Source organism: Acanthochromis polyacanthus, chromosome 23, assembly GCF_021347895.1.
Source record: "Acanthochromis polyacanthus isolate Apoly-LR-REF ecotype Palm Island chromosome 23, KAUST_Apoly_ChrSc, whole genome shotgun sequence".
In the NCBI taxonomy this organism is placed as follows: Eukaryota; Metazoa; Chordata; class Actinopteri; family Pomacentridae; genus Acanthochromis; species Acanthochromis polyacanthus.
In genome coordinates, this window is record NC_067135.1 from 436,148 (window position 1) to 460,544 (window position 24,397).

General features: G+C 43.9%; 1 protein-coding gene across 2 annotated transcripts; it reads right to left on the reverse strand.

Moving 5' to 3' along the window:
• Positions 1-244: 244 nt before the first annotated feature.
• On the reverse strand, positions 245-15,121 carry LOC127532392 (centrosomal protein 224-like). Of its 2 annotated transcripts, XR_007939785.1 has the most exons (5): positions 13,769-13,883; positions 4,415-4,510; positions 4,060-4,101; positions 2,225-2,482; positions 245-2,127 (listed from the first exon to the last, which is right to left on the reverse strand). XR_007939785.1 is itself a non-coding variant. In XM_051944014.1 (4 exons), the coding sequence occupies exons 1-4, from the start codon at positions 14,815-14,817 to the stop codon at positions 4,024-4,026; spliced, it is 285 nt and encodes a 94-aa protein (XP_051799974.1). In that variant the 5' UTR covers positions 14,818-15,121; the 3' UTR covers positions 4,014-4,023. The 2 variants fall into 2 exon arrangements, 1 of the variants encoding a protein (XP_051799974.1); XM_051944014.1 differs by lacking the exons at positions 245-2,127; positions 2,225-2,482 and adding an exon at positions 14,764-15,121 and having other exon boundaries at positions 4,014-4,101; positions 13,769-13,825.
• Positions 15,122-24,397: the final 9,276 nt, after the last annotated feature.

The window sequence follows — 24,397 nt, forward strand, 5'->3', positions numbered from 1 at the left end:
GGTGTATGATTTATAAAGAAATTGCGTGCAGCTGTGCTTACGCACAGTTTTATAAATCAGGGGTGAAGGGCATACGCCCATTTTAGATTTTCGGCGTACGCGAACTTTTAGTATGGATCCTACGCAATGTTTTATAAATGAGGCCCCAGTTTACTTAGAGGATGAAAATCAGTAATCAATGAGAAGAAGCTGAAAACTCCACTAAAGAGTCTGAACACCTGAAATAAAACCAAACGACAAGAAGTAGAGTGAATGAAATCTAAATAAAGTTTATTCAAAGACCAGGCAGTGACAGATAACCAAAGTGAGTTATTGATGTATTTCTGTTTTCCTTCCATTAAAGCTGTGTTCAGATTATTTACCATCAGGATGAGTGAACCCGTCCAGCCGTTAGTTTTGTTTTACAGCTTTGTTTAGTGAATGTGGTCAGTTTTAAAGAGAACAGAGGAGATTTTCATATTTATACACATCAACACTCAGTTACATTTTCAAACTGCAGCTGGAAATTCACACAACAAGGAAGATTTCAGTGCTGGAAGTGTGGTTAAATATTCAGAAGTGGATAAATTCATATTAAAATGACCAGCAGCTGTTTGAAGACTTTAGATAATAATGAAAGTTGTCCAGTGAATCAGTGGATAGAAGGCGCTTCCAGACAGACAGGTTCTTTCTATCGGGATCTAAAATCAGAACTTTGATAAATCCTCCACACATGAACCAGATGTTTTAGGGGTCGGACTTCTTCGTGAACTCCAGACTTTTTATTCCCACAGAAGACTTCAGATGCTGTAATCAGTGTTTGACCACATGGAGGCGCCGTTCTGCTGCAGCTGGTCTCAAGAAGTTTATCCAGGAACCAACCTGAGACTGAATAATCTTTAAACTGTAAGTATTTAAGGGGGAATTAACCTTTAATCTGTAAGTAGTATTTAAGGTGGAATCAATTTTTAAACACTATGTGGTATTTAAGGTAGAATTGGCCTTTAAACTGCACATATTTAAGGTGGAATTAACCTTTAAACTGTACATAGTATTTAAGGTGGAATGAATTTTAAACACTACGTAGTATTTAAGGTGGAATTAGCCTTTAAACTGCACGTATTTAAGGTGGAATTAACCTTTAAACCAAACGTAGTATTCAAGGTGGAATCAACTTTCAAACTGTACGTAGTATTTAAGGTGGAATTAACCTTTAAACTGCACATATTTAAGGTGGAATCAACTTTAAAACTGTATGTAGTATTTAAGGAGGAATCAATTTTTAAACACTATGTGGTATTTAAGGTAGAATTATCCTTTAAACTGCACATATTTAAGGTGGAATCAACTTTTAAACTGTATGTAGTATTTAAGGTGGAATCAATTTTTAAACACTACGTAGTAGTTAAGGTGGAATTAGCCTTTAAACTGCACGTATTTAAGGTGGAATTAACCTTTAAACCAAACGTAGTATTCAAGGTGGAATCAACTTTCAAACTGTACGTAGTATTTAAGGTGGAATTAACCTTTAATCTGTAAGTAGTATTTAAGGTGAAATCAATTTTTCAACACTATATAGTATTTAAGGTGGAATTAACCTTTAAACTGCACATATTTAAGGTGGAATTAACCTTTAAACTGTACATAGTATTTAAGGTGGAATTAGCCTTTAAACTGTAGGTAATATTTAAGGTGGTATGAACTGTTAAACTGTATGTCAGTCACTTTATTGATCATCCTCTTCAGTAGGGGGTGCTGTTGGGCTTGTAAATCAGTTTCCATGCAGGGTTGTTGACTTTTCTAGTTTCTAGCTGTGAAATGTTGGAACACTTGGTGTTAAACTCCAGCTGCAGGATTCTATTTAATCAAAAGATCATTACTTAGAAATCACACAGTATATTGGGCATGGCCTCGTTACAGCCCCAGCTCCAGCGCCGCCTCGTCGCCATGGGAACTGAGACCTGGCAGGTCAAAGGTCAGCCGGTTTCCTCCCTCCATGCTGTCGTCTGACAGGTGTGGAAACTCCCCATCCAGGTGTTCTTCTCTGGCTCCGCCCACATCTCCCGCTGCTCCGCCCACTCCAGTAATCAGACCAGGGTCTCTGTGACGAAGTCGACTCAGGAGGTGGTGATAGGTCAGCATCAGAGCCTGTGGGCGTGGTCAGAGGAGGTCATCTGTTCGCATCTTTCCTGTGAACGCTAACGTGTTTGAAATGACATGTCATGTGATATTATGATGATGTCACCCTGTGTCTGCTCTCCACGCTGTCGTCTCCTCCATCTTCGTTTCTGCCGTCTCCATCTCTATTAGAAACTCTCTCTCCCAGTAGGACCAGTTCATTGAGCCACAGACTGCTGGTGTTACTGGGAGGCTGGAGGCGCTCTGTGCTCTACACACACACAGACTGTTTCATGTCAGGTCATGTTCAGCGTTAATTAATTTAAATAAACTTTAATTTGAAAAGAGGACTCGCCTCCTGAGAGGAATCCACCTGCTCCACAGCCTGCAGGATGACATCACATGCTTACCATAACATCACGCGTCACTCTTCTACACTGTGGGGACGTTCCTACACTGTGGGGACGTTCCTACACTGTGGGGACGTTCCTACACTGTGAGGACATTTCTGCACTGTGGGGACATTTCTACACTGTGCTTATGTTTCTACACTAGAGGATGCTTGGTTCACGTCAGGATTCTGTGAATGCTCTATATGGGAGTATTATTGTAGCAAAACTATTTGTCAATGCGAATCAAGAGTTGTCTGTCCGCATTTCAATCCTTTTGTCTGAACTGAGATTTGTCAATGTGTAAAATAATTTGTCTAATCTTCAAAAATCACCTGAAAATTTAAAATTTGTACATGTAAAAAGATTTGTCCATGCGTACAAAGAGTTGTCCACGTGTAAAAGGAGTTGTCAATGCAAACAAAGACATTTGTAGTAGAAAAATTTACGTATCCCACTACACATCAGCAGAAAATACAGACGAATCACCAGTTATGAGTCCTTCGGTTTCACATTTGGCTGTTTTATTTTCACGTGACATTTGCTACACTTCTGCCTTGAGTGAGATTCGTATCTGAAAAACGTCTGGGTTTTAGCTCCCTGATCTCAGGCTCTTGGGGTCGTCCATGCTGGCTGCCTTCCGCTCTGCTGCTCTATACCTGCCCTGCCCCTGTGGCTCTCAGCGCGAGGCCGAGACGCCCCATCTGCCCCACTTGCCCCAGTTGCCCGACCCAGAGCCCGTCACCGGGTTCACCGGCCCCCGCCACCCCAGGGTGGCGGCGGCGGCCACGTCCCGCTCAGGCGATGGTGAACTCTCCGGACGACACGGTCATTTGTCCAAGCCAAACACCCTCTGTCAGTTCACCCCAGCACAGCCACGCTTCATGGCCCCGGTCCCGACCAGGCGCCGCCACTCAGCTCTACGCTCGGGCTACCTGGTTGATCCTGCCAGTAGCATATGCTCTTCTCAAAGATTAAGCCATGCAAGTCTAAGTACACACGGCCGGTACAGTGAAACTGCGAATGGCTCATTAAATCAGTTATGGTTCTTTTGATCGGCTCGAGGTTATCCCCCGGATGGCGGCCACCTGAGGCATAGCACCGCCTGAAGCTTGCAGATGGTGGACGTGCCTGTGAGCCTAGGACTCAGGGAGCTAAAACCCAGACGTTTTTCAGATACAAATCTCACTCACGGCAGAAGTGTAGCAAAAGCCACGTGAAAATAAAACAGCCAATTGTGAAACCGAAAGACTCGTAACTGGTGATTCGTATTTTCTGCTGATGTGTAGTGGGATACGTAATTTTTTCAACTACGAATGTCTTTGTACGCATGGACAAATCTTATTACATGTAGAAATTTTAAATTTTCAGACGGCTTTTGAAGATTCCAGTTCGCATTGACAAATTTCAGTTCACATAGACAAATTCTTTTACACATTGACAAATCTCACTTCAGACACATGGATTGAAATACAGACAGACAACTCTCGATTCACATTGACAAATAGTTTTGCTACAGTAATACCCCCATACTCTATCAGTGGAACTTCTCACATGAATGTTGTGTTGTTACCGTGTTCTCCAGGTTCTGTCGTTCTCTCAGTTGTTGAGGACCCTGTAGAATTGAACCAGTCAGAGTCAGTTTATCACTCAGGGTTCTTTAATAACTACAGCTCCAATCAGCAGTGTCTGGTTTAGTCTACAGTTCCTCTACTGTCCACTAGGTGCTGATGTGGGCAGGTAGTTGTCAGTAATGGTAAAGTTAGAGTCCTGTAAACCTCACATAGAAGCTATGGTGGCTGTGTTGAGGTATGATCTATATAGTGAAGATCTAAGGCTTTTGGGTGATGTAGGAACCTGGTTCATGTTCATCTGAAGACTGGACTTCATAGTTTGATCAAATTCAGGAATCTGTGTTTAACTCTGACCTCTGAACTCTGGCTGGACTCAGAGGAGGCTGACGATGAGGAGGATGAAGAGAAGGATGATCGTTTCTGTGGAGGAGGAGCGGGAGTGGTGGAGATCTACAGACACACAACACACAGATTCAAGGACAGCAATCAGGAAGTGTTGATCTGCATTCAGTGTGAGGATGAAACTGGTTATTATAAAGACAAACACTCCATGACTGACTGGAGAGCAAAGTGCAAAACCTGCTGAGCTAAATTTGACAATTAAAATGTAATATTTAATTTATTCAGCTTCATGTTGACGTTCAGATGGTGCAGAGAAATTAAGTCAGCTCTTGCTTCTGGATTCTAATTGTGATAAACTCTGCCACAGGTTTTCTAAGATGACTTCATTACACCACAGATCTATTGGGTTGATGGCGTCTCCATGAAGATCAGAGGGTTCAGGTTGAAGAATGAGCTCCAGGAGAATGTCCCTTCATAGGAGATGATCCACCAGGTGTTAGATGAGGGGCCTTAACCTCCCTCTGACAGCAGCAGGGTTTCTGTTTATTCTGTTTTTTAACCCACATTTAGTTGATTTTTGTGAAATAACTAATGTTGTAGTCACCACCGTCTGTTAGATCTGTGCTAGGCTGGAACAGTTGGAGTTCTTCCGCACCATGATTGAAGATAATTCCATGTCATGTGACAACAGATGTCGAGGCAGTTGTAGCTGATCTGCTGCTGCTCTATTGAGAGTCTGATTCAAGTGAATGTGCACAACAAGAGCAAGCTTGGGATCCCATCTGCATCTTTCCTGCTGGAAAGGGATTGCCGAGACACGAAGGACTTGCAAACATCTTTGTATGAGAGTGAAGTAAACAATTTGGCCCTGTCAACTTGGCTAGCGTTAGCCGTCGTTGGCCCCAGCTAGCACTAGCCGTGGAGCTTACTTTTCGCTAGCAAAAGCAAAACAAGCTTCCTACTTACAACGGAGCATGCCACCACTCACCTCTCCACCAGGCCCCTGCGATGGCTGTTTTCAGCTCAGTCAAAAAGTTGCCGAACTGGAAACCAGGGTCTCCCTTCTCTATCAGATCGGAGAAGATGAGCGCCTCATTGACTCCATGCTAGTGCAGGGATCCAGCGCTGCTGGAGCCGCCGGGGGACCCCTGGATGACACCGTGCCATGGACCGGCTCGCCCACTGAGGACCAGTGGGCACCTCTAGGAGCCAAGCCCAAATCTCTCCGGTGCTCTACTCTGGGGCAGCCGGCCCCATGGCGCCCAGTTCCCGCCGCGGCAGATCACTGAGGCTCTCACCACCCTGTCCTCCTCCACCAGCCCAGGATATCTGCCAGTCAAACAGGTTTGCGGTCCTGGATGAAGAGGAATTCCCACCATTGTCTCGTGACTCGCTGCGCCCACCCGGGCGAAGACGGTCTGCTCCCCCCTTGGCGCTGCACCGGAGCACAGTTTCGGCAGTGGCTCACTCTACTCTCCGAAAACCGGCAGCTTTTGTGTTCACCCCGCGGCCAAACCCGACTGCATCTGGTCCATCCTGCCCTCGGGTTCCCAGGAGCAGGAGCCCAGGAGAAACTTTACCAGACCTTTGGACGGCCACTCAGCCCGCTCCGGTAAAGGCCACCGCCGAAAGGCCACCGGATGCCATCAGGAGTCCACATCGTCGGGTGATCATCGGAGACTTCACCGTTAGATATGTGAGGTCTCGCCTCTCCACCACGCTGTGCTACCCTGCTGCCACAGTGAATGACATCGCCACCAAGGTCCGCGAAGTACTGGAGGCACACCCTTCTGTCAAAGCCGTGGTCGTTCACGTGGGTGCAAACGATACAAAGAAGCGACAATCAGAAATCCTTAAAAATGATTTCACCCAGCTCTTTCAGGCCCTAAAACAATTTGATGTACTCACTTTCATCTCTGGTCCTGTGCCGACTGTCGGCCGCGGGATCGGCCGCTTCTCCAGGCTCCTGAGCCTCCACACCTGGCTCTCCACCGCCTGTCGGCAGCACGGTGTGTTTTTTATTGACAATTTTAATCTTTTATGGGAGCGCAGGGACGCTTTTAGACAGGATGGCCTCCACTTGAATCCCCGTGGCGCCTGGATGCTCTCCTCCAACATTCACTTCTCCCTCAATAACCACATGGTCAATCACCATCCACCTGTTCAGCTTGGATCATTATCACTCACGTCATTACCACCTTCTTCTTCACGTTCCTGACTCCTGACGCCACACGATCCAGGTACTGTCACCACCACTCACAACACAAATGGCTCCACCTGCAGTCTCGCCGGTGACATTCTCTACTCATCAATTCCCGTCATCATCACAAACAGAAATAGTATCAGACCCAGTTGTCGCAGCATCAGAACTATAAACAAGGACAATCTCACCTTCCCACCACCCATCACAGATCAAAAAAGCGAAATAACTTAGTTCCTGTCACACCTGCTTCAACCTCCTCACACCGTGATGAAGAGCGCACGTTCACCACGAACATCCAGCTGGCCGTGCTGAACGTGCGCTCCCTTTTAAATAAAACTTTTATCATAAATGACCTGATTTTAGATAACAAGTTAGACAGCATCTTTTTAACAGAGACATGGCTTGGCACTGACGCATCAGTTGTTCTCACCGAGGCTTGCCCACCAAATTTTAATTTTTTATTTTCGACCAGGGGTGGTAAAAGAGGGGGTGGAACTGCCTCTATCACGAGAAACACACTGAACTCAAATGAAGTCTCCTTTAACAGTTACATATCGTTTGAGCATCATGCCTTTGTTTTTAGCAGTCCTCCTATTCTTTGCATCACAGTTTACAGACCACCCCACCATCATTTTACCTCTTTTATCAGTGAATTTTCTGAACTATTGTTAATCATACACACCAACTATAACAGAATTTTAATATCTGGTGATTTTAATCTACATGTTGATAATAGCTCTGACTCAATGTCCAATGAATTTTTAAATCTTTTAAGTTGCATGGATTTTAAACAGCACGTCACACAGCCGACTCACAATAGAGGACACACCCTGGACCTGGTCATAACCTATGGCTTGTCCACTGGTGTGTCCTCTGTCGTGGACCTGGCTGTGTCTGACCACTACTGTGTGTATTTTAACATCACCAGTTTTAACCACCAGGTGGCCCCGGTGGGAACGGTGAGGAAACACTATGTTACTTCTGAAGTGGCTGCAAATTTTATGGAGACTTTAAAGAGCACTCCTGCCGAAATTTTACCTGCATCTTGTGATTTTATTGTTGACAATTTTAACAGCAAACTGAAAACAACACTGGACTCAGTTGCCCCACTTTTAACCAAAACCATAAAAACAAAACCTACACCACCGTGGAGAAATAATGACGAAATCAAAAAACTCAAAAATTGCAGGAGTGCAGAGAGGAGGTGGAGAAAAAACAAACTGACAATTCACGATGAAATATTACATGAACAACTGAAAATCTACAATAACTCAGTCAAATTGGCACGAATCTCTCATTTCTCAAGACTCATCACAGACCATAAAAATAACACCAAATTCCTGTTCTCTGCCCTCTGTGAGGACTTTGCAGACCACTTCAGAAGTAAAATCGATAATATCAGATCCAGTCTTTTACCCCAACAGAATTCATTTTTTAACATGCCTGTACCACCACTTTTACCTGAGGAAACACTGGAGAGTTTTGCCCTGGTGGACGCTAGGACACTTGGTCCAGTTTTCTCCCAAGTACACCCAACAACCTGCCTTTTAGACCCAATTCCCACATCACTTTTAAAAACATTTTATGGCTTCTTTGAGGAACAGATTTTAAATATTGTAAATTACTCTCTTCAGACGGGTGTCTTGCCCGCCGCCTTTAAAACATCAGTGGTGAAGAAGAGTAACTTAGACCCCAACATTTTTAATAACTACAGACCTGTGTCCAACTTACCATTTTTAAGTAAAATTTTAGAAAAGCTGGTTTTTAATCAAGTAAATGATTTTTTAAATAGTATCAATATTTTAGAGAAATACCAATCTGGTTTTAGGATGAACCACAGTACAGAGACAGCCCTTTTAAAGATCTTAAATGACATTAGGTATAACACAGATTCACAAAAACTTACAGTCTTGGTACTACTGGATCTAAGTGCTGCCTTTGATACAGTAGATCACCACATTTTATTAAACAGACTGAGAAACCTTGTCGGCCTCTCTGGTACTGTTTTTAACTGGTTCAGCTCCTATCTCACAGACCGATATTTCCGTGTAAGTTTGGACACATGTTCCTCCAGAACACATAAAATAAATTGTGGGGTGCCCCAAGGGTCAATTTTAGGTCCAATTCTTTTTAATCTATATATGCTTCCCCTTGGAGACGTCATCAGGAGACACGGCATCAGCTTCCATAGTTATGCAGATGATACACAGCTGTATATTGCCGTGTCTCCTGAAGACACTGGGCCAATTGATGCTCTTTTTAACTGTAACTGTTTTAGATATTAATTCATGGATGGCAGAGAATTTCCTACAGCTCAACCAGGACAAAACAGAGGTCTTAGTCACTGGTCCTGAAGGCAAGAGAGAGAAACTTTTACCAAAACTACAAGATTTTAAACCAACACAATGTGTAAAGAACCTGGGCGTCATTTTTGACTCTGAGCTGAATTTTATTCCACATATTAAAAATGTAACAAAAATAAGTTTTTATCATCTTAAGAACATAGCCAGAGTCTGCCCATTTCTCTCTCAAGCTAACACGGAGGTGCTGATGCATGCTTTTATCTCCTGTCGTTTAGACTATTGTAATGCCCTGCTCTCTGGTCTCCCCAAAAAGACCATCTCTAATCTGCAGTTACTACAGAACTCAGCCGCACGCGTGCTGACGAAGACCAGAGGGCGGGCTCACATTACACCGATTTTAAAATCGCTGCATTGGCTCCCCGTGTGCTTCAGGATCGATTTTAAGGTTCTTTTAGTAGTTTTTAAATGTCTTAATGGTCTTGGGCCCTCTTATTTATCTGACCTGCTTTTATCATATCAACCCTCGCGGGTCCTGAGGTCCTCCGGCACTGGACTTTTAATTATTCCTAGAGTTAATACAAAAACCCACGGGGAGGCTGCTTTCAGCCATTATGGCCCTCGACTATGGAATAGCCTGCCGGAGAGCATCAGGACTGCAGAGACTGTTGATGTTTTTAAAAGGAGGCTCAAGACTCATCTTTTTGGTTTGGCTTTTAACTGATTTCTTTTAAACTTTTACTTCTTCTATTATGTTATTTTTACTTCCTATATTTTTTATGACTTGTCCTTACTTCTGCATTTTATCAGTATTATATCTTAAAACCTTATTACTATTATTTATTATTTACTATTTATTACTTATTTATTTGTCTATTTTATCTCTACATTTTTAACTTTCTTAAAGCTTTTAATTTTTATGCATTATACCTGCTTTTTTTTTCTCATTAGTCTTTTAGTTCTTAGCTTCAGTGTTTCCTCATGGGAGGCCTCCACACTGGGATGTATGCCCGGTCTGCCCGCGGGGGGCGTTGACCTGGAGGCCTCCTGGGCCCGAGGGGCTGGGGCGGCTCTGCATTTAGTGTGGGGTCTGCCCCTGCCCATCGGCGTCTGGGTGGTCTCTGTTACACGGCAGTGGGGACAGGTTTTATTGTTTGTTTAGATATTTATTTTTGCATGTGTTGCATGTTTTTGTAATTTGAAGTGTGGGTGTTTTCAGTTGTATTGCATGTCTTGATTATTTGTGTTTTGAGTTTTTTTGATTTTTGAGTGTCCCACTGCCCGTGAACGCCTCTGACGAGGCAATAGATTGCACCTGCCAGGTTCTCCCTTCCTCCCTACAGGAGCCAATGGGCGGCAAGGATAGAGGCTTCAAGGTGGTGGAGAGAACTATATATGAGCTGCGGAGGACAACAATAGCAGGGGTTGGGAAGGACAGCACGCCTGGAACGAGAGAGGTGTCCTGAAGGAGACCTGGAATGGTGTGAGTTAACAATGTGAGCTTGGAAGATGTGGACAAGTGGACGGAGCACGAGTTTGAAGATGGAGGCAGTGGGTAACGCCGAGACAAAGTCGAGAGGAAACCAGAACGTTACGACGCAACATACTCACAACGGCAGGGCGGTTAGCTCTGCCTCGGGTGTGAGTATCCCTTTGGGGCTTTCCAGTAACGTTCTGGTGTGGCTATATCCCCTGGAGCGGGTTGATGGCAAGAGGCTTCCATACTGGCAGTGGGTCTGTGTCTTGCAGGTGGTTTCCCCCGGACACGAGCCAGGCTGAGGAAGACGAGGGCTGAACCCCGGGACTGCTGAACCGTGTGCTCCGTACCCTACCACCCCTGGAACGACCTTAAAGGGTGGATTTTAACAAGGGATTTTAGCTTTTAGCAGTTTTTAACGAGACCCTGAGGTCGTGTTGGACTGTTTCCCCTGCTGGCTGCAGGCCCGAGGAGCGTAACGTAGGAACTTGAACTGTAGTGTTGAGAAGAATTCATCTGGTGATTAAATGATTTTTTGCCACCGGCATCTGGTTTTCTCGCCCTCTGTGTATTACCGTTGCTGACAAGGTGCTCCACCCGATCGTAAAGAACCTAGAACAAAACTCGTGCAATATTATTAATCTGGTCGTTTTCCCTTTTAAATCCAGAAGAAAAAAAAACCACTCGGCGGGTGACATCTGTGGCGGCGCTCTCTGTGGGCTGTGGAGCATCTCGGTGTGGAGGGCTCCCATAGGTGTTTCCCCACATGGTTCCTCAGTGCCCTGCCGTGTCTCAGCACCGTGTTGTGTGTGTGTGTGTGTTTTGTGAGTGTGTGTGTGTGAGCGCATGTGTATATATATCTGGAAGCAGGATATTGTTGGTTATACTATGTTTTTTTTTTTATTATTATTCTCTCTGTTTTATTCTTTTATTTTGTGTTGCATTTTAAATGGATGAAAAGTGCTATATAAATAAAGTTTGATTTGATTCCTCACCTTAGTAGAGCCAGACTTCTGTAGCTCTGCTGGATCATGGCCGTTGGAGGTCCTGGTTCTTGATGTTTAATCAGCGTTTAGAGAAGACTTGTTCTCTGGTTGTTATGGTGAGTATTCAGCAGGAAGTTTGTTGCTGTGGTGGTTGTGTCTCTGAGTTCTGGTAGTGAGTTCCTGTGGTTCTGTCCCTGTCAGGCTCCAGACCAGACCCTGGAGTCCGTTGGGGGGTTTGCTAGTGTGGTGAGGAAGTGGTTGGAGCAGTTTCTAGTGGTCGCTGATCCTCAGCTGCTTGCCGGGCCTGCAGGATCTCAGTATTAAATACCCACCACCAGGACCACCTGAAGTCCAGGCAGGTTCTGGAGAGGCAGTCAGAGGGATGGAGCCGTGGAGATGGATGAGCTGTTTGAGCTGCAGAGTTCTGTCTGTTGGACAGCAGCTGTGATTCTAATGTTCATCAGGTTTACCAGGTTGTTTATTCAGACAGGTCTGAGTTTCTGAGAGCTCCATCAGAACAGCTACTGGAGCTACAACTGTTCTTGAAGCAGTATTACTAGATGGATGTCAAAGATCAAAGGTTAAAAACAACATGAAGAACATCCTGAAAGACAACCTGGTAGATGCCTGATGATTGATGAGTTCAGCCGTAGTCTACGTTCCAGGACTTCATTCCTTCACCGCCTTCTCACAGAGCTAAGCTAAACAGTTTCTTCAACCTGGACCTCACTACACCAGAGTCTGAAGATGTCCAACTAGAGTCCCCTGGAGGACTTCAAACGCCTCTTAAATACCACGGAAACATCATCTTTTAGGAGTTGTTCTTAGTGTTTTGACTTTATAACTTTATAGCTTGGAGCTTTGCACATCCATGTTGAAGTCTATGTTGTGTTTAGTCACGAACCTGTCTGTACCTTAGTGTTATATTATGGTGTTCTCTTGTCTGGTTCAGGTCCCTGAGTGCTGTTTTGTTGTTATTTGAGGACAGGTCTCTCTTGAGAATGAGACCCAGTGTCTCAATGAGATTACCTGGATAAATAAAGGTTAAATAAAAAGACACAGGAGTTCTCCAGCCTAAAGTACAGACTGCTGAGGCCGGTTTAGACTCCTTTAATTTGATTGTTATTTATTTAGACTCCTGTGAATGTGCTGCTGACAGTGGAGCTGCTCTGAGCTGTTTGGTTTTAACCTCTGAGCAGCTGAAAGACTGCATCTGTTACAGGCTGAGATTAAAAGACTTGAGCTGGAGGAGTTAGATTAAATGTGAGTTCGTCTGGTGTTGTGGGTCAGATCTCTGGGGGTTATCTTGGTCCTTCACAGGCGTTTGATGTGTCCACTAGACTGTGTTTGGTTCCTCAGTTTAGTCAACGTGATCCTGATGTGTTTTTTTTCTCTCTGAATGAGTGTCTGAGACCAGACGGTCAGATGCTGAGAGGACGTTCCTCCTGCAGTCTAACATGTAATTACCAGGAGGTGTATTGTTCTCTCAGTGTGGAGGACGGTAAGGTCTATGCTTCGGACAAAGCTGCTGTTCTAAAAACAAATGAGTTTGTTCCTGAGGCCTACAGACATAGGTTTAGATCCTGGAAGAAGTCTGGTCATCAGACTCAGATGGAGTTTACCAGAGAGCTGCTGACTCATTTCGGTCGGTGGAGTTCTTCACTAAATGTTCATACATTTGATCCTCTGTGTGATTTACTGATCCTGGAGCAGTTCAACGACTCAGTTCCTTCTCACATGGCCGTCTATATTAGTGAACATAAGGTGAAGACAGCTTAGGAAGCAACCACTCTGAAAGATGATTATTAACACATCAAGGTGATTATAGAACTCAGCAGGTTGGAATAGAACAGACAGGTCTGTGTGGAGGTACAGGTGGTTCAGGTACAGGTGGTTCAGGTACAGGTGGATCAGGTACAGGTGGATCAGGTACAGGTGGTTCAGGTACAGGTGGATCAGGTACAGGTGGATCAGGTACAGGTGGTTCAGGTACAGGCGATTAGGTACAGGTGGAGTCAGGTACAGGTGAAGACAGCTGTCTCTCTGTAGCTCGTCCTTCATTGATTGTGGGTTCTCAGCTGCTGTTCTCTCAGTTCACTGATGCTGGTGATGATGTTCTGATGCAGGGAACAGGTTTAGATGCGTTTTGTGTTCCAGTCCATGGACTGAACGGGTTTAGATGCGTTTCGTGTTCCAGTCCATGAACTGAGGCTGGACTGTGGTCTAGTTCAGAGTGAGGAGACCATGGGGGTGTTCTACCAGTTGTGGGGGTAGGGGTTATTTTAGAGAACAACTTGGCTGTATTTTACAAGGAAATATTTCTGATACATGGAGCTGAGAATACTCAGATACTTGTAGTGTTTCTACTGTAGCTTCATGCTCTATACCTGATGGACTCACCGTGAGGTAGACCTGATCCTGAAGGAGGAACTGCAGGTCGCTCCGTTCTCCTGGTAGCTGTATCAACAACACAGACACAGTTATTAATCAATCACATGACTGATCACTCACATATCTTATTAATCACAACTGGACCCCTACTGGGCCTCCTACTGGACCCTGTACCTCCTGTTGGACCCTGTATTGGACCTCCTGTGTATACTGTAAGTTCTGCATGTAGTGTAAATACTGTATATAATTACCCATCTTAATTAAACAGCAATGTGCCTTCACTGTAAGTTAGCCAGTTAGTCGGTTAGCAGTTAGCCGGTTAGCTGGTTAGCCGGTTAGCTGACACAGAATGTCACTGACAGGAGAGTTGAAGCTGGAGTAAACAACAGATTGAATGAAGAGAAGAGCTCATGTCTCTTTGTTGTGACGATATGTGTGTTTTGAAATAGAATAATTTAAGTTGTCATTTCCAACCAGACACCAGTAGCAGCGTGGAGATGTGGATAGGAAACAGAGGCTTCAGAAAGCCACGAACTGTAAAGAGACATGCAGCTCCAGTTAAATATGGAAGAGTAAAGTCAAGTTTCATCAGAGCAAAGGAAAAATACAAATCAAGGAGTCCTTTTACAGAGGAATTATCCGTTAAAGTGTAAACCAGATGTTTGCTAAACAGCCGTCTTGCTAGAAATACCAAAGCAGATCTGAAATCACCACTCAAAGATAAAGCAAATACTAAACTGATGCTTGGAACCTTTCCAACAAATGGAGGAGTGATTTCAATGGGATACACCTGTGGAATCATCAACCAATGGGCAGATGCTCAAAGAGAGGACTGGATGTAAAGCTGGGACAACTTCATGAATAGATGTTTTATTTGTTTAATGTGTCTTTCTACTTTAATTATCTTCAACATACCAAAGCATGTCAGTGGTCCTCCTATGTCTGGCCTCAGAGTGGTTCTCTTTAAACTGATGTATTAGCTGATCAATATGGCCCGTTCTTACCGGAGTGGCCTGGCTGAGATCCAGCAGAACAACAGTCATCAGAAACAGCCACATCCTGGACAAACACGCTGAACGGGGTGCAGTGGGTCAGTTCTGAGGGTCCTGAAGGCCTCGTATGTCCAGGTCAGTTCTGAGGGTCCTGAAGGCCTCGTCTGTGCGGGTCGGTCCGGGTATCAGGGGTCCTGCAGGTTCTGACTGCGTCCTGCTCTGATTGGTCTTTTATAGTGTGTTTGTCAGGAAGTGTGTGTCATCATGTTGCCCTCGGTTACGCCCTCCTCCTACTGACTGTCCGCACAACAACAACAAAAAGAAAAACAAGCTGACAGCAAACATTCAGAGCTGCTGCTGTTCAGCTTCACTTTAGTGTCTACCCTGGGAGAAATCTGTATTTAAAAAAGTAACAAGCTGCACACTATCAGAACCCCAAACCAACAGGACTTGATTATCTAAGTCTGGACTTGATGGTTCCTCAATAAAAGATCAGGAAAAAGCCTGAGTCGTCTGAGAAAGTGAAGGTGCTGCTGGATTCTGGCTCTAACACTTGGAGCTTCTCATTTCTAAACAACCATAGACATCTCCTGTGGTCATGGAAAGGATGCTATTCTGTCTCAGAAGGGTCAAATTATTGGCCTGCATCAAGCAAAGAAAACAACTATGGAAATGAAACAACTAAAATCAGGTTAAGAACCGTCCAACACATCATTAGAACCTGAAGGATAGTGGAGAACCATCATCTTCAGGAACAAATGTGGTCTGATGAGTCTAGATCTACCCTGTTCCAGAGTGATGGGGGGATCAGGGTAAGAATAGAGGCGGATGAAGTGATGAACTCATCATTGCTAGTGGGGGTTAGCGTTATGATCTGGGGTTGGTCAGGTTCACCAACGTTATGTTCCCAAAGAATTAGGTCAGCTAACGACCTGAAGATACTGAATGACCAGGTCTTTACATCAGTGGATACATTCATTTTCTACCAAGAGCTTCTATTGATGATGGGAGCGTTGGACAAAAGTCTTCTCCAGAACATACCAGAGGTTCTCAGTGAGGTCTGGACTCTGTGGAGGACAATCCATCTCCTGCTCCCTGATCCACTCATTCTCAATGTGAGCTCCATGAATCCTGACATCGTCATCTTGGAACATGAAGAAAACCGTGGACAGAAATAAATGCTGGGACATTACAGAAGCTTATGGAAACGATGCCACAGTTAATGAGAGCCATTCTCAAAGTCACTGGTTGTGGTCACTCAGGTGTGCATCATCGTGTAGAGCAACGCTGGACTTGCTGCTGAACATCTGGTCACATCTGGAGTCTATCAGAACCTTATTTCAACAGTATGAGACTGAAAAACAGGAGTAAAGCAGAGCCAAACCTCAGGATGATCAGCATCATGAGGAGAACACTGCTCATTTGTTCAGAGAAATCTGGAGGAGCAGACCTTCTCCTGGAGAACTGTACGGTATCAGACAGGCCTGTCATGATGGGAAACTAAGAGTAAAGTACAGTTTAGATGAGCACAGAACACAAATACTCAAGCTCCTCATTTTACTGAAGTACAGCTCAGCAGTAAAAGTACTGTGTTATGTTCTCTGGTTCTTATGTTCTTAGTTCAGCCATAAAAGTACATTGTTATGTTCTCTGGTTCTTATGTTCTTATGTTCTCAGTTCAGCAGTAAAAGTACTGAGTTATGTTCTCTGGCTGATATTGCCAATGCTGGTGTGTCCACATACTGGAGACCACATGATGTTTGAGACGCGTTCCTCAGTCAGATTAATGGAGCTGTGGTAAACCAACAACACACCAACACAACACAACAACACACAAACACACCCATCTGACAGTAAACACATTTCACAACCAGCAGGATTTATTATGGAGTCCATCTGAAGAACTTTATGTACAAGACTACAGGAGAACCTTTATATAGAAGAATAAACTACAGGAGAACACAGACCTGTGTATAAAGTTCTCCTATAAAATAGGAGAACAGCTGATCAGGACCAGGTTCTAGCTACATCTGAAGAATCTGTTATGAGCCTGCTCCAGTTCCTGCCCTTGTTCCTCCTTTTTTCCATTATCTCTCATCCATGTCACCTCTCTACTTGTCTTGGTCCTCTGGCTCCCTCTGTCTGTTGTCTTTCCCTCCTGTCTCTCTCTCCCGGTCGCTCGCCCTCTAGCTCAGCCTGCACTCTACCAGCTGATTGCTGCTGTGGGTGTCAGCTGCAGTCAATCAGCTCAACTCCACTCACCTGTTCCCCTCCTCAGCTAGATAAGCTCTGTTCTTTCCCTCAGTCTCAGCTGGATCATTGCCAGACTCACAAGTAGTCACTGATTCAGTTTCCCCACCAAAACCAACCACCACTGGACTGCATCAGTTTTATGGACCCTTCTGCTTCCCCCTCTTTTGTGGATTCCCCTTCTTGGACTGTTGTTTTGGATTTGACCTCGGTCTGTTTGCTCCCTCAGTTGTTAGTTTCCCCGCTGTGTGAGTATGTCTCCTTAGCTCTGTTGTTTTCTGCTGTTTGGTTTTTGCTCTGCCACCTCAGTCCTGTTTTCAGTGAGATTGTAGTTAGACTCTGCTTAAATAAAACCCCTTTCCTTTAACACCAGTTTGCCTGTCTGTTGTGTCTGTTCCTGGGTTCTCCAACCTCCCACTGTAACAGAATCAGAAACTCTGAGGCAGGGGCACCGAAAAGGGGGGAAAAAGGGGAAGGATTCTAGGGGCCCATCATTAACAGGGGCCCAGAAAGGCCCCTGACAAAATTATAATACTGACAAAATGAATATGGCACTATCTTGTTAATTTATAATCACAAATAAATATTATTTACAATGTGCTGGTAACACTAAGTTTATTTGTTTTGGAAACATTTCTCAAGGGCCCCCCTCCTTTTTTTACGTACAATGGTTCAGTCCTACAGAATCCACTGAACTGCTGCGCCGCGGTGTTTCAGTCAGACTGAGTAGGGTGACGACAGTATGCCTCAGAAGTCAGGTAGTCAGAAACGAAAAGAAAAAAAGATGAGGCAGGAGAGAGAGGCCAAGGGCCGGCAATATGTTACCCAGTTTTCAAAAAACAAGGTGGGTTTGGTTCATGTGGTGGAAAGTTCTGGAACATTAGCCTGTTGTTGTTTCTACTCTATCTTAACTTTGTGATTTTTAAGCTAGCTCACTTTTCTCCCCATATTAGCTCATATTTTAGAAAAAAACTCTGGAATTTTATATTTCACTGTTCACATTTAGCAAGCTGCCCATATTTAATCAGCCTCCCCTGTCAAAATGATGCATGTTTGAACAGACACGTCAAGTGCAGCAGCAGCAGCTGCTGTCTATGAGGCCTGTGAGCCCCCCACCCCTGAACAAGCCCCAGTACCCACAACTGAGGAAGGAGGTGAGCAACTGCAGCCGCCAGAAGAAAAGGCGAAGATTCCATGATGAGACCTCTGAAGAGGAGAGATCTCAGGAGAGTGCAGAAACTGTGTTTTGCAACACTGTTTTTTACTGCTATGGACAGGATCATAAGTGACTTGGGAACTACAGCAAATATTGTAAATGAATTTTCTGCTGTTCTGAAAGTTGGGCAGTAGCCTAGCCGCACTAGACAACCCACGGCAACGAATTTAATTCTCTGCCAGGGTGGGTCTAGTTACCCTCCATAAGGCTCGAGGCTGGATTCTCCTAAAACTGGCCGGACCAATCACCATGAAGTGTAGAGTCAGAAGGCGGGCGTAACGAAGTGACGACAGAGGCGTGACGATTCTGACAGAAACAACCGGCGCACAATAAACAGTTATCTTTGGACTCGGCTTTGGCCACAGCCCTTAAAGATTTGAAGCTAAAATTCAACTTGAAAGATAAACAAAGGACGGCACTGAAGTGTTTCATTGAGAAGAAAGACGTATTTGGACTTACGCCGATGGGATATGGCAAATCCTTAATATACCAGTTGGCTCCGCGGCTTCGCTGGTTGGGAAGCTAATGGGACTTAGCCACAATCCGCCGGTGCGCTGATTGGTTGTATACCTACCCAATTGCTGCAGAGAGATTTGATAGACAACCTTTTAGCCCGCCTCCCTCTCTGTCGAGCTTCCCTAGACCCTTGTGCCTTCAGAAACATGGGTCTAGCATAGCTAGGCTAGTTGGGCAGATTAGTGAGGACAAAATCTCTTCTCTGTGCCAACCATTGATCACAAAGTATTCTGGTGATCTTACACCTGATTTTGAAAATGAAGTAAGACACCTTAACAGTGTATATGCTTTGCTTCCAATTTCCTCCCTAACTTGTCCCCTCTTGAACTCCTGAATGCTGTTTGTAAGCTGCAGCTGCAAAGCATCTTTGGAGAAGTGTGTATTGCTTTGCGTATATTTTGCACAGTTAGTGTTGCAGGTGGTGAGAGAGCTTTCAGCAAGCAAAAAATGTTTAAAAAAAAAACTACTTTAGGTCCAAAATTTCACAGGAAAGGCTCTGCAGTCTTGCCATGCTGTCCACCGAAAGTCAGTTGGCTAGAAAGCTAGACTTCAAAGACCTGATCAATGATTTTGCTACTGAGAAGGCTCGGCGTTGGGCTCTTTGTTAGAAAGGTTGAGCAAGGGCCAGTTGTAAATATGTATTGTAAATATGCCACTGTCGCCTTTGGGCTTGCTCTGGGGGTCAGGCATATGGGTTCTGTAAAGCGTCTTGAGACGATTTGACTGTAATTGACGCTATATAAATAAAATTGAATTGAATTGAATATGCGTGCAAGAGGAAGCTTGGCTGAGCAGGTTTTATCTGGCCTGTTATGTTTTTCTTTATGAATGGACCTACTTTGTTTACTTAGTTTAACATCTCCAGCTGATTTTATTATTGTGCTTGTTGTATGATTCTATAGATGGTGATGAGAAATCACAAAAGGCAGTTGGCTTTTTGTATTTTATTTATTTATTTTATTTTTCTGTTTCTTCACAGATCATAATTGCAATTTATTTAATGGAAGAGGTTATTTTATGTTCAAGTTTTGTATTATTCAGGCATGTAATTTAATTTGGGGGAAATTTATGCAGAAGAATGAGAATCAGTCTTGCAGTAAATAAATGAAACATTGTATTCGGAGTGTTCAATGCTTCCCCTACCAAGTAACTGTCACATTGTCCTTTTCACAAATATGGGAAATAATATTCAAAAATATCATTAAAATGCACAGTTTTATGTAAACAGCACAAAATATTTTCGCCGGCCTTATGTCCGGCGCTACAGGGGCCCAGTAAAATTTCTTTTCATGGGGCCCAAACTCCCTGGTGGCTCCCCTGCTCTGAGGACTGTAAAGTTCAGGCTCTGGACAGAGCCATTCATTTGAAACTGGAACGTCCTCTCCTAACAGAGGAGTATCTACAGCGCCACCTATCATTAACCTCTAAAGCAGCAGTCAGGTCTCCTGAGAACGTTTCACGACCATGACACGACAGACTAATTTGTTCTCCACCACCATCATTACTGGTTTCACAGTCATTTCTACCTGGAGATAGGTGAGTTCTGGTCATTAGTGGGCCTTTAACCGTGTAAGCTGGAGATACTAGAAACACCAGTTAGAACTGAAAGAGAATCATGGATGAAGGAGAAACATCTTCAAGAACCTAAAACACCAGTCCAATGACTTTCTGCTGAAGCTTCTTGGTGAGAAATAATAAACTTTAATAACCAAAGGATTGACACAGAACAGTCTGTCAGCAGCAGGACTTACTGAAAAATTACAGTAAATACCACTTTAAACAACAACAACAAAAAAAGTCTGATCATGTTCAGTATCAGCAAATCATCAAACAGACTGCGTGAAAACCCCCTGATCTCAACATTCAGTTATTATACCTCCTTAAGTCAGACATTATACCACCTTAAATCAGACATTAGACCACCTGAAATCAGACATTAGACCACCTTTAAAGCAGACATTAGATCATCTCTAATTCAGACATTATACCACCTTTAAATCAGACATTAGACAATCTTTAAATTCAAATTTTAAAAAAAAAGTTAAATATTAAAGAGGTTTAAATCCAAACAAAACCAAGTTAAAGCCCTGTATGTCAGGGGTCACAGTCTTTCTCAGTAGTTTGGCTGAAAAACTGATTTCTGTAGTTTCTTCAAGTTAGGGTAGTTTTTTTCTACAGCTCTATGAAGCTTTCAGCTGAACTTCATTCAGATATTTAGTGGTAACTGGAGGGATAAAAGACAAGTCTGATAACTGAGAACACTGTTAGACCAGATGGCTTCAGGACACGTCAGGTTCTTGACTTGCGGATTCCCTCACTGCTGCTACGCTAACCCTAGTTTGCTTCCTGTTAGCTTGACGACTGAACACCAGCTGGCGGCTGAAGAAACTGTTTTGGTGGTTCTGATTTAGTGGTGTTTGAAGCTGTCAATGTACTGCTAATGCTTCCCTGATGCTGGTGTAATCTGAAGCAGATCATTCCTCAGATGTTGTTTTCTTAGCATTGGGTTGGTTGCTAAAGGAATGACTGATGGGACCCAGGGAGCCGAAGCAATAAGGTTTCTTACTCTGAGGTGGAGGTGGACAAGGAAGAAGAAGAGGAGACGCCATGTTATCTTCACTGCTATCAATTTGCTTTGCTCCTGGGCTGTTAACATCTGGGCTATGTTCGGTGTTTCCTTCTGGACCTGTTTGCTGTGTTTCTGCGATAGTGATAGCATTGGTGCTAGCTCTGGAGTCTGGCTTTGGGCTGGACTCAGAGATTTCAACTCTCTTAACCCAACTCTTTGCTAGCCTCTGTGCTAGCGCCAGAGCTAATGTGCAAGCTAGGAAGGCTAATGCTAGGCACAGTAGCAGGGGTGGGGTCTGCTTCAATGCTAACATCATGAGTTTTAAATCTGCCTCCTTCACTCCACTTTTAGGTTGAGGATCAGTGCTAACTTCAGGGCTAACAGCTATGCTAACAGTGTTGGTCCTATAGTCTGGAGTGGGGTTAGCTTCTCTGCTAGCTTCAGAGCTATCATCCACAGAGACCTTCTGACCGACCTCAGGACTGTGACTGGAATTAAAACTCGCCTCTGGACTAAAATAAGAAGCAAACATCGGGACAGGACTAGGGAAAGGTTCTGTTGTCTGAGAGTCCAGATCAGAACCAGAATCTGTGTCTGAGCTTCCAGACTCAGCTGGAGTTTGAGGTGATGGGATATAGAAGGAAATGGTAGGAGGGGAGGATGGGGAGACATGAACCATGAGGATCTCCTCACTGCTGGAGCTGAATTCTGGATGTCCGTCTCTGGAGACAGGAACTGGTGAAGACGTCATCTCTGAACCCACAACATTCTGAGAAACAACAAAGCACTGAATCTCCTCTGAGCTTAGCATAAACTAACACCCACCTGGGAGAAGGACATGCCTCCCTTTATGGACACCGTGTCCTTCACCATGGTTACAGCTGGGTCGATGGTTGTACTGATGTCTTTTTGAGTGCACTTATTGGAAGTGTCTTTAACCTTGTTGCTGTTTGGATCAGGACTAATTAAGTCTAAATGGGTCTTGTTGTAGGATCAATAATCTTCTGTGTGGAATTTCTACTGGCTCATCGCTGGACTTTGGTGATGGTGGACTCCAGACTCTCATCACTGTCAGGATCTAAACCAACATCTGTTTGTTTTCTGGGATCAGGATGAATTGCTTCTGAACTCTCCTCGGTGTCATCAGAGCTCATCAGGTCTGTCCCTGAAGTCAAAACTACTGAATCCTGAACCTCATGTTGGTCACCATTCACTCCCTGGCTGCCTGAAAGCAGATGTACAGCTTCCTGGATGGACTGAAACACCTCCTGAAGTCTGGATCCCCACCTGAAATCTTCACTAATTCTACTTCTGCTGTAGAAAACCTTGTTCTTGCTGCCTGCATCACTTTCTTCTGAGCTGGAACTTGTCACTTCCTGTGAGACTGAATTCAGAACAACTTCCCTTGACCTGATACTCTGAAGGTTTTGGTTCATTTCACTGATCTCTAAGGACAATGAGGTGCGAGTGAAGTTACTGAAAATGGTTTCATGATCCTACTTTCTGGAGCTTCAGGAAGAAACAGATTTAACTCTGAGGAGCCTCATCTGGTCTGCAGTTGTTCCATCAGTGAAGAGTTTTACTGGAACTGCTCTGAGCTCAAATACAGACAGATATCCCAGATCATGCTACTCCATGCTTCTAAATACAGTTTTAGTTTTTAACACATGCTGTCATTTTTCTTTAAAAATATGAGAGATCAAAGCCTTCACTGAGGCAAATGTACAGAGAAACATCTCATTCTGAAGCACCTTCACTGTGACTTCCAAACAGTTCATACGTCTGACACTTTCACTGCTGCTTTGGGTGTTCAGTTTAGAATGTCTGAGGGCACTAATTCATCTCCTCTGCTGGTTTGTTGGCTTTAGAGCAGCTCATCTGACAGCTCTGCAGAGTATTTAGTGTTTTAGAGCTTCAGGTTTAACTACATCCAGAGTTTACAGCAAAGAAACATGAGGACAGTAAATGTGTAGCAGAGACTGTTTGTGGTCATCAGTGTTTCTAAAAACATCTCCCTGCTCTGTGCTTACTGTTTCTAAATCAGTGAAACCATGTTTGTGCCTGTTAGAAACCACAGAGCTTTAAAATACCCCGATGTGTTCTTGGAACTCCCCACAGAGCTGACGCTGCTGTTCCTCATGCTTTACTACTTCAGTTATTCATCCTCTCTGGAAGCTATTTGTTAATATCTTCTCTCTGTGTTTGATTATTTACATCAGCTGTCACCCTACACAGTTCCATCTTCTTAAAATCTTTAACAGTTTGTGGCAATTTCAAGTCATTTTGGACAGAAGATAGAGAGGCCAACATGCAGTAGATTTCTATGAACTAGAGTCAAAGCCAACCTACTGATACCTGCTCATCCAGCTGTAGAGTTCTCAAACCATCCTGGACCAGTTGTAATCATTTTAACAGTTTCTATGTCATTTTAGACACATTTTCAGTCATATCAGACAAGTACTTATAATTTAGGACAACTGTGGACATTCCCTTTCCATTTTCAATGTTTATTCCGGTTTGGACACGTTGGATTCTTTCTGGACAATGTTGAGTCACTGAAACATGTTTTTCTGAAGTAGGAAACATTTCAAGACACATTTTTAAATCAATTTGGAGAAGCTTTGGTCATTTGTAAATCATTTCTGATTATTTAGAGAAATTTTGGAGTTTGAAGTTTTTTGTCCTTTGATTGGTTTCATGTCAATTTAGACAGTTTTTAGTTATTTTGGATCCCTGCTGTGGCACAAGACTTTTTGTTTCTTACTGGTGCTGAAGACACCATATCCAGCAGCAAGAAGCAGAGCAGGAACTGAGCAGGAGTCAGATGTCCACATGGCAGCTCCAGACGATCTACAGGAGAGAAAAACACATCCACATCATTTAAACTTTAAGATCATTCTGCTGTAACACCATCACATCCACATCATTTAAACTTCAAGATCATTCTGCTGTAACACCATCACATCCACATCATTTATACTATAAGATCATTCTACTGTAAGGGACAAAGGGATTGGCCCTGTTCCCTCCAAAGTAGGGTACAGGGAATGCACGGGCCATTCCTCCAGTCCCTCTCCCATTCCCATCCCCATTAA

What these genes read in the sequence shown, in the direction of transcription:
- LOC127532392 (XM_051944014.1), bottom strand. Translation starts at nt 14,817, where the DNA reads ATGTGGCTGTTTCTGATGACTGTTGTTCTGCTGGATCTCAGCCAGGCC. An exon ending in ATCTCAGCCAGGCCACTCCG is followed by an intron (nt 13,826 to 14,763) that starts GTAAGAACGGGC and finishes TTGTTGATACAG; the next exon opens with CTACCAGGAGAACGGAGCGA. An exon ending in AGTCCAGCCAGAGTTCAGAG is followed by an intron (nt 4,102 to 4,414) that starts GTCAGAGTTAAA and finishes TCAATTCTACAG; the next exon opens with GGTCCTCAACAACTGAGAGA.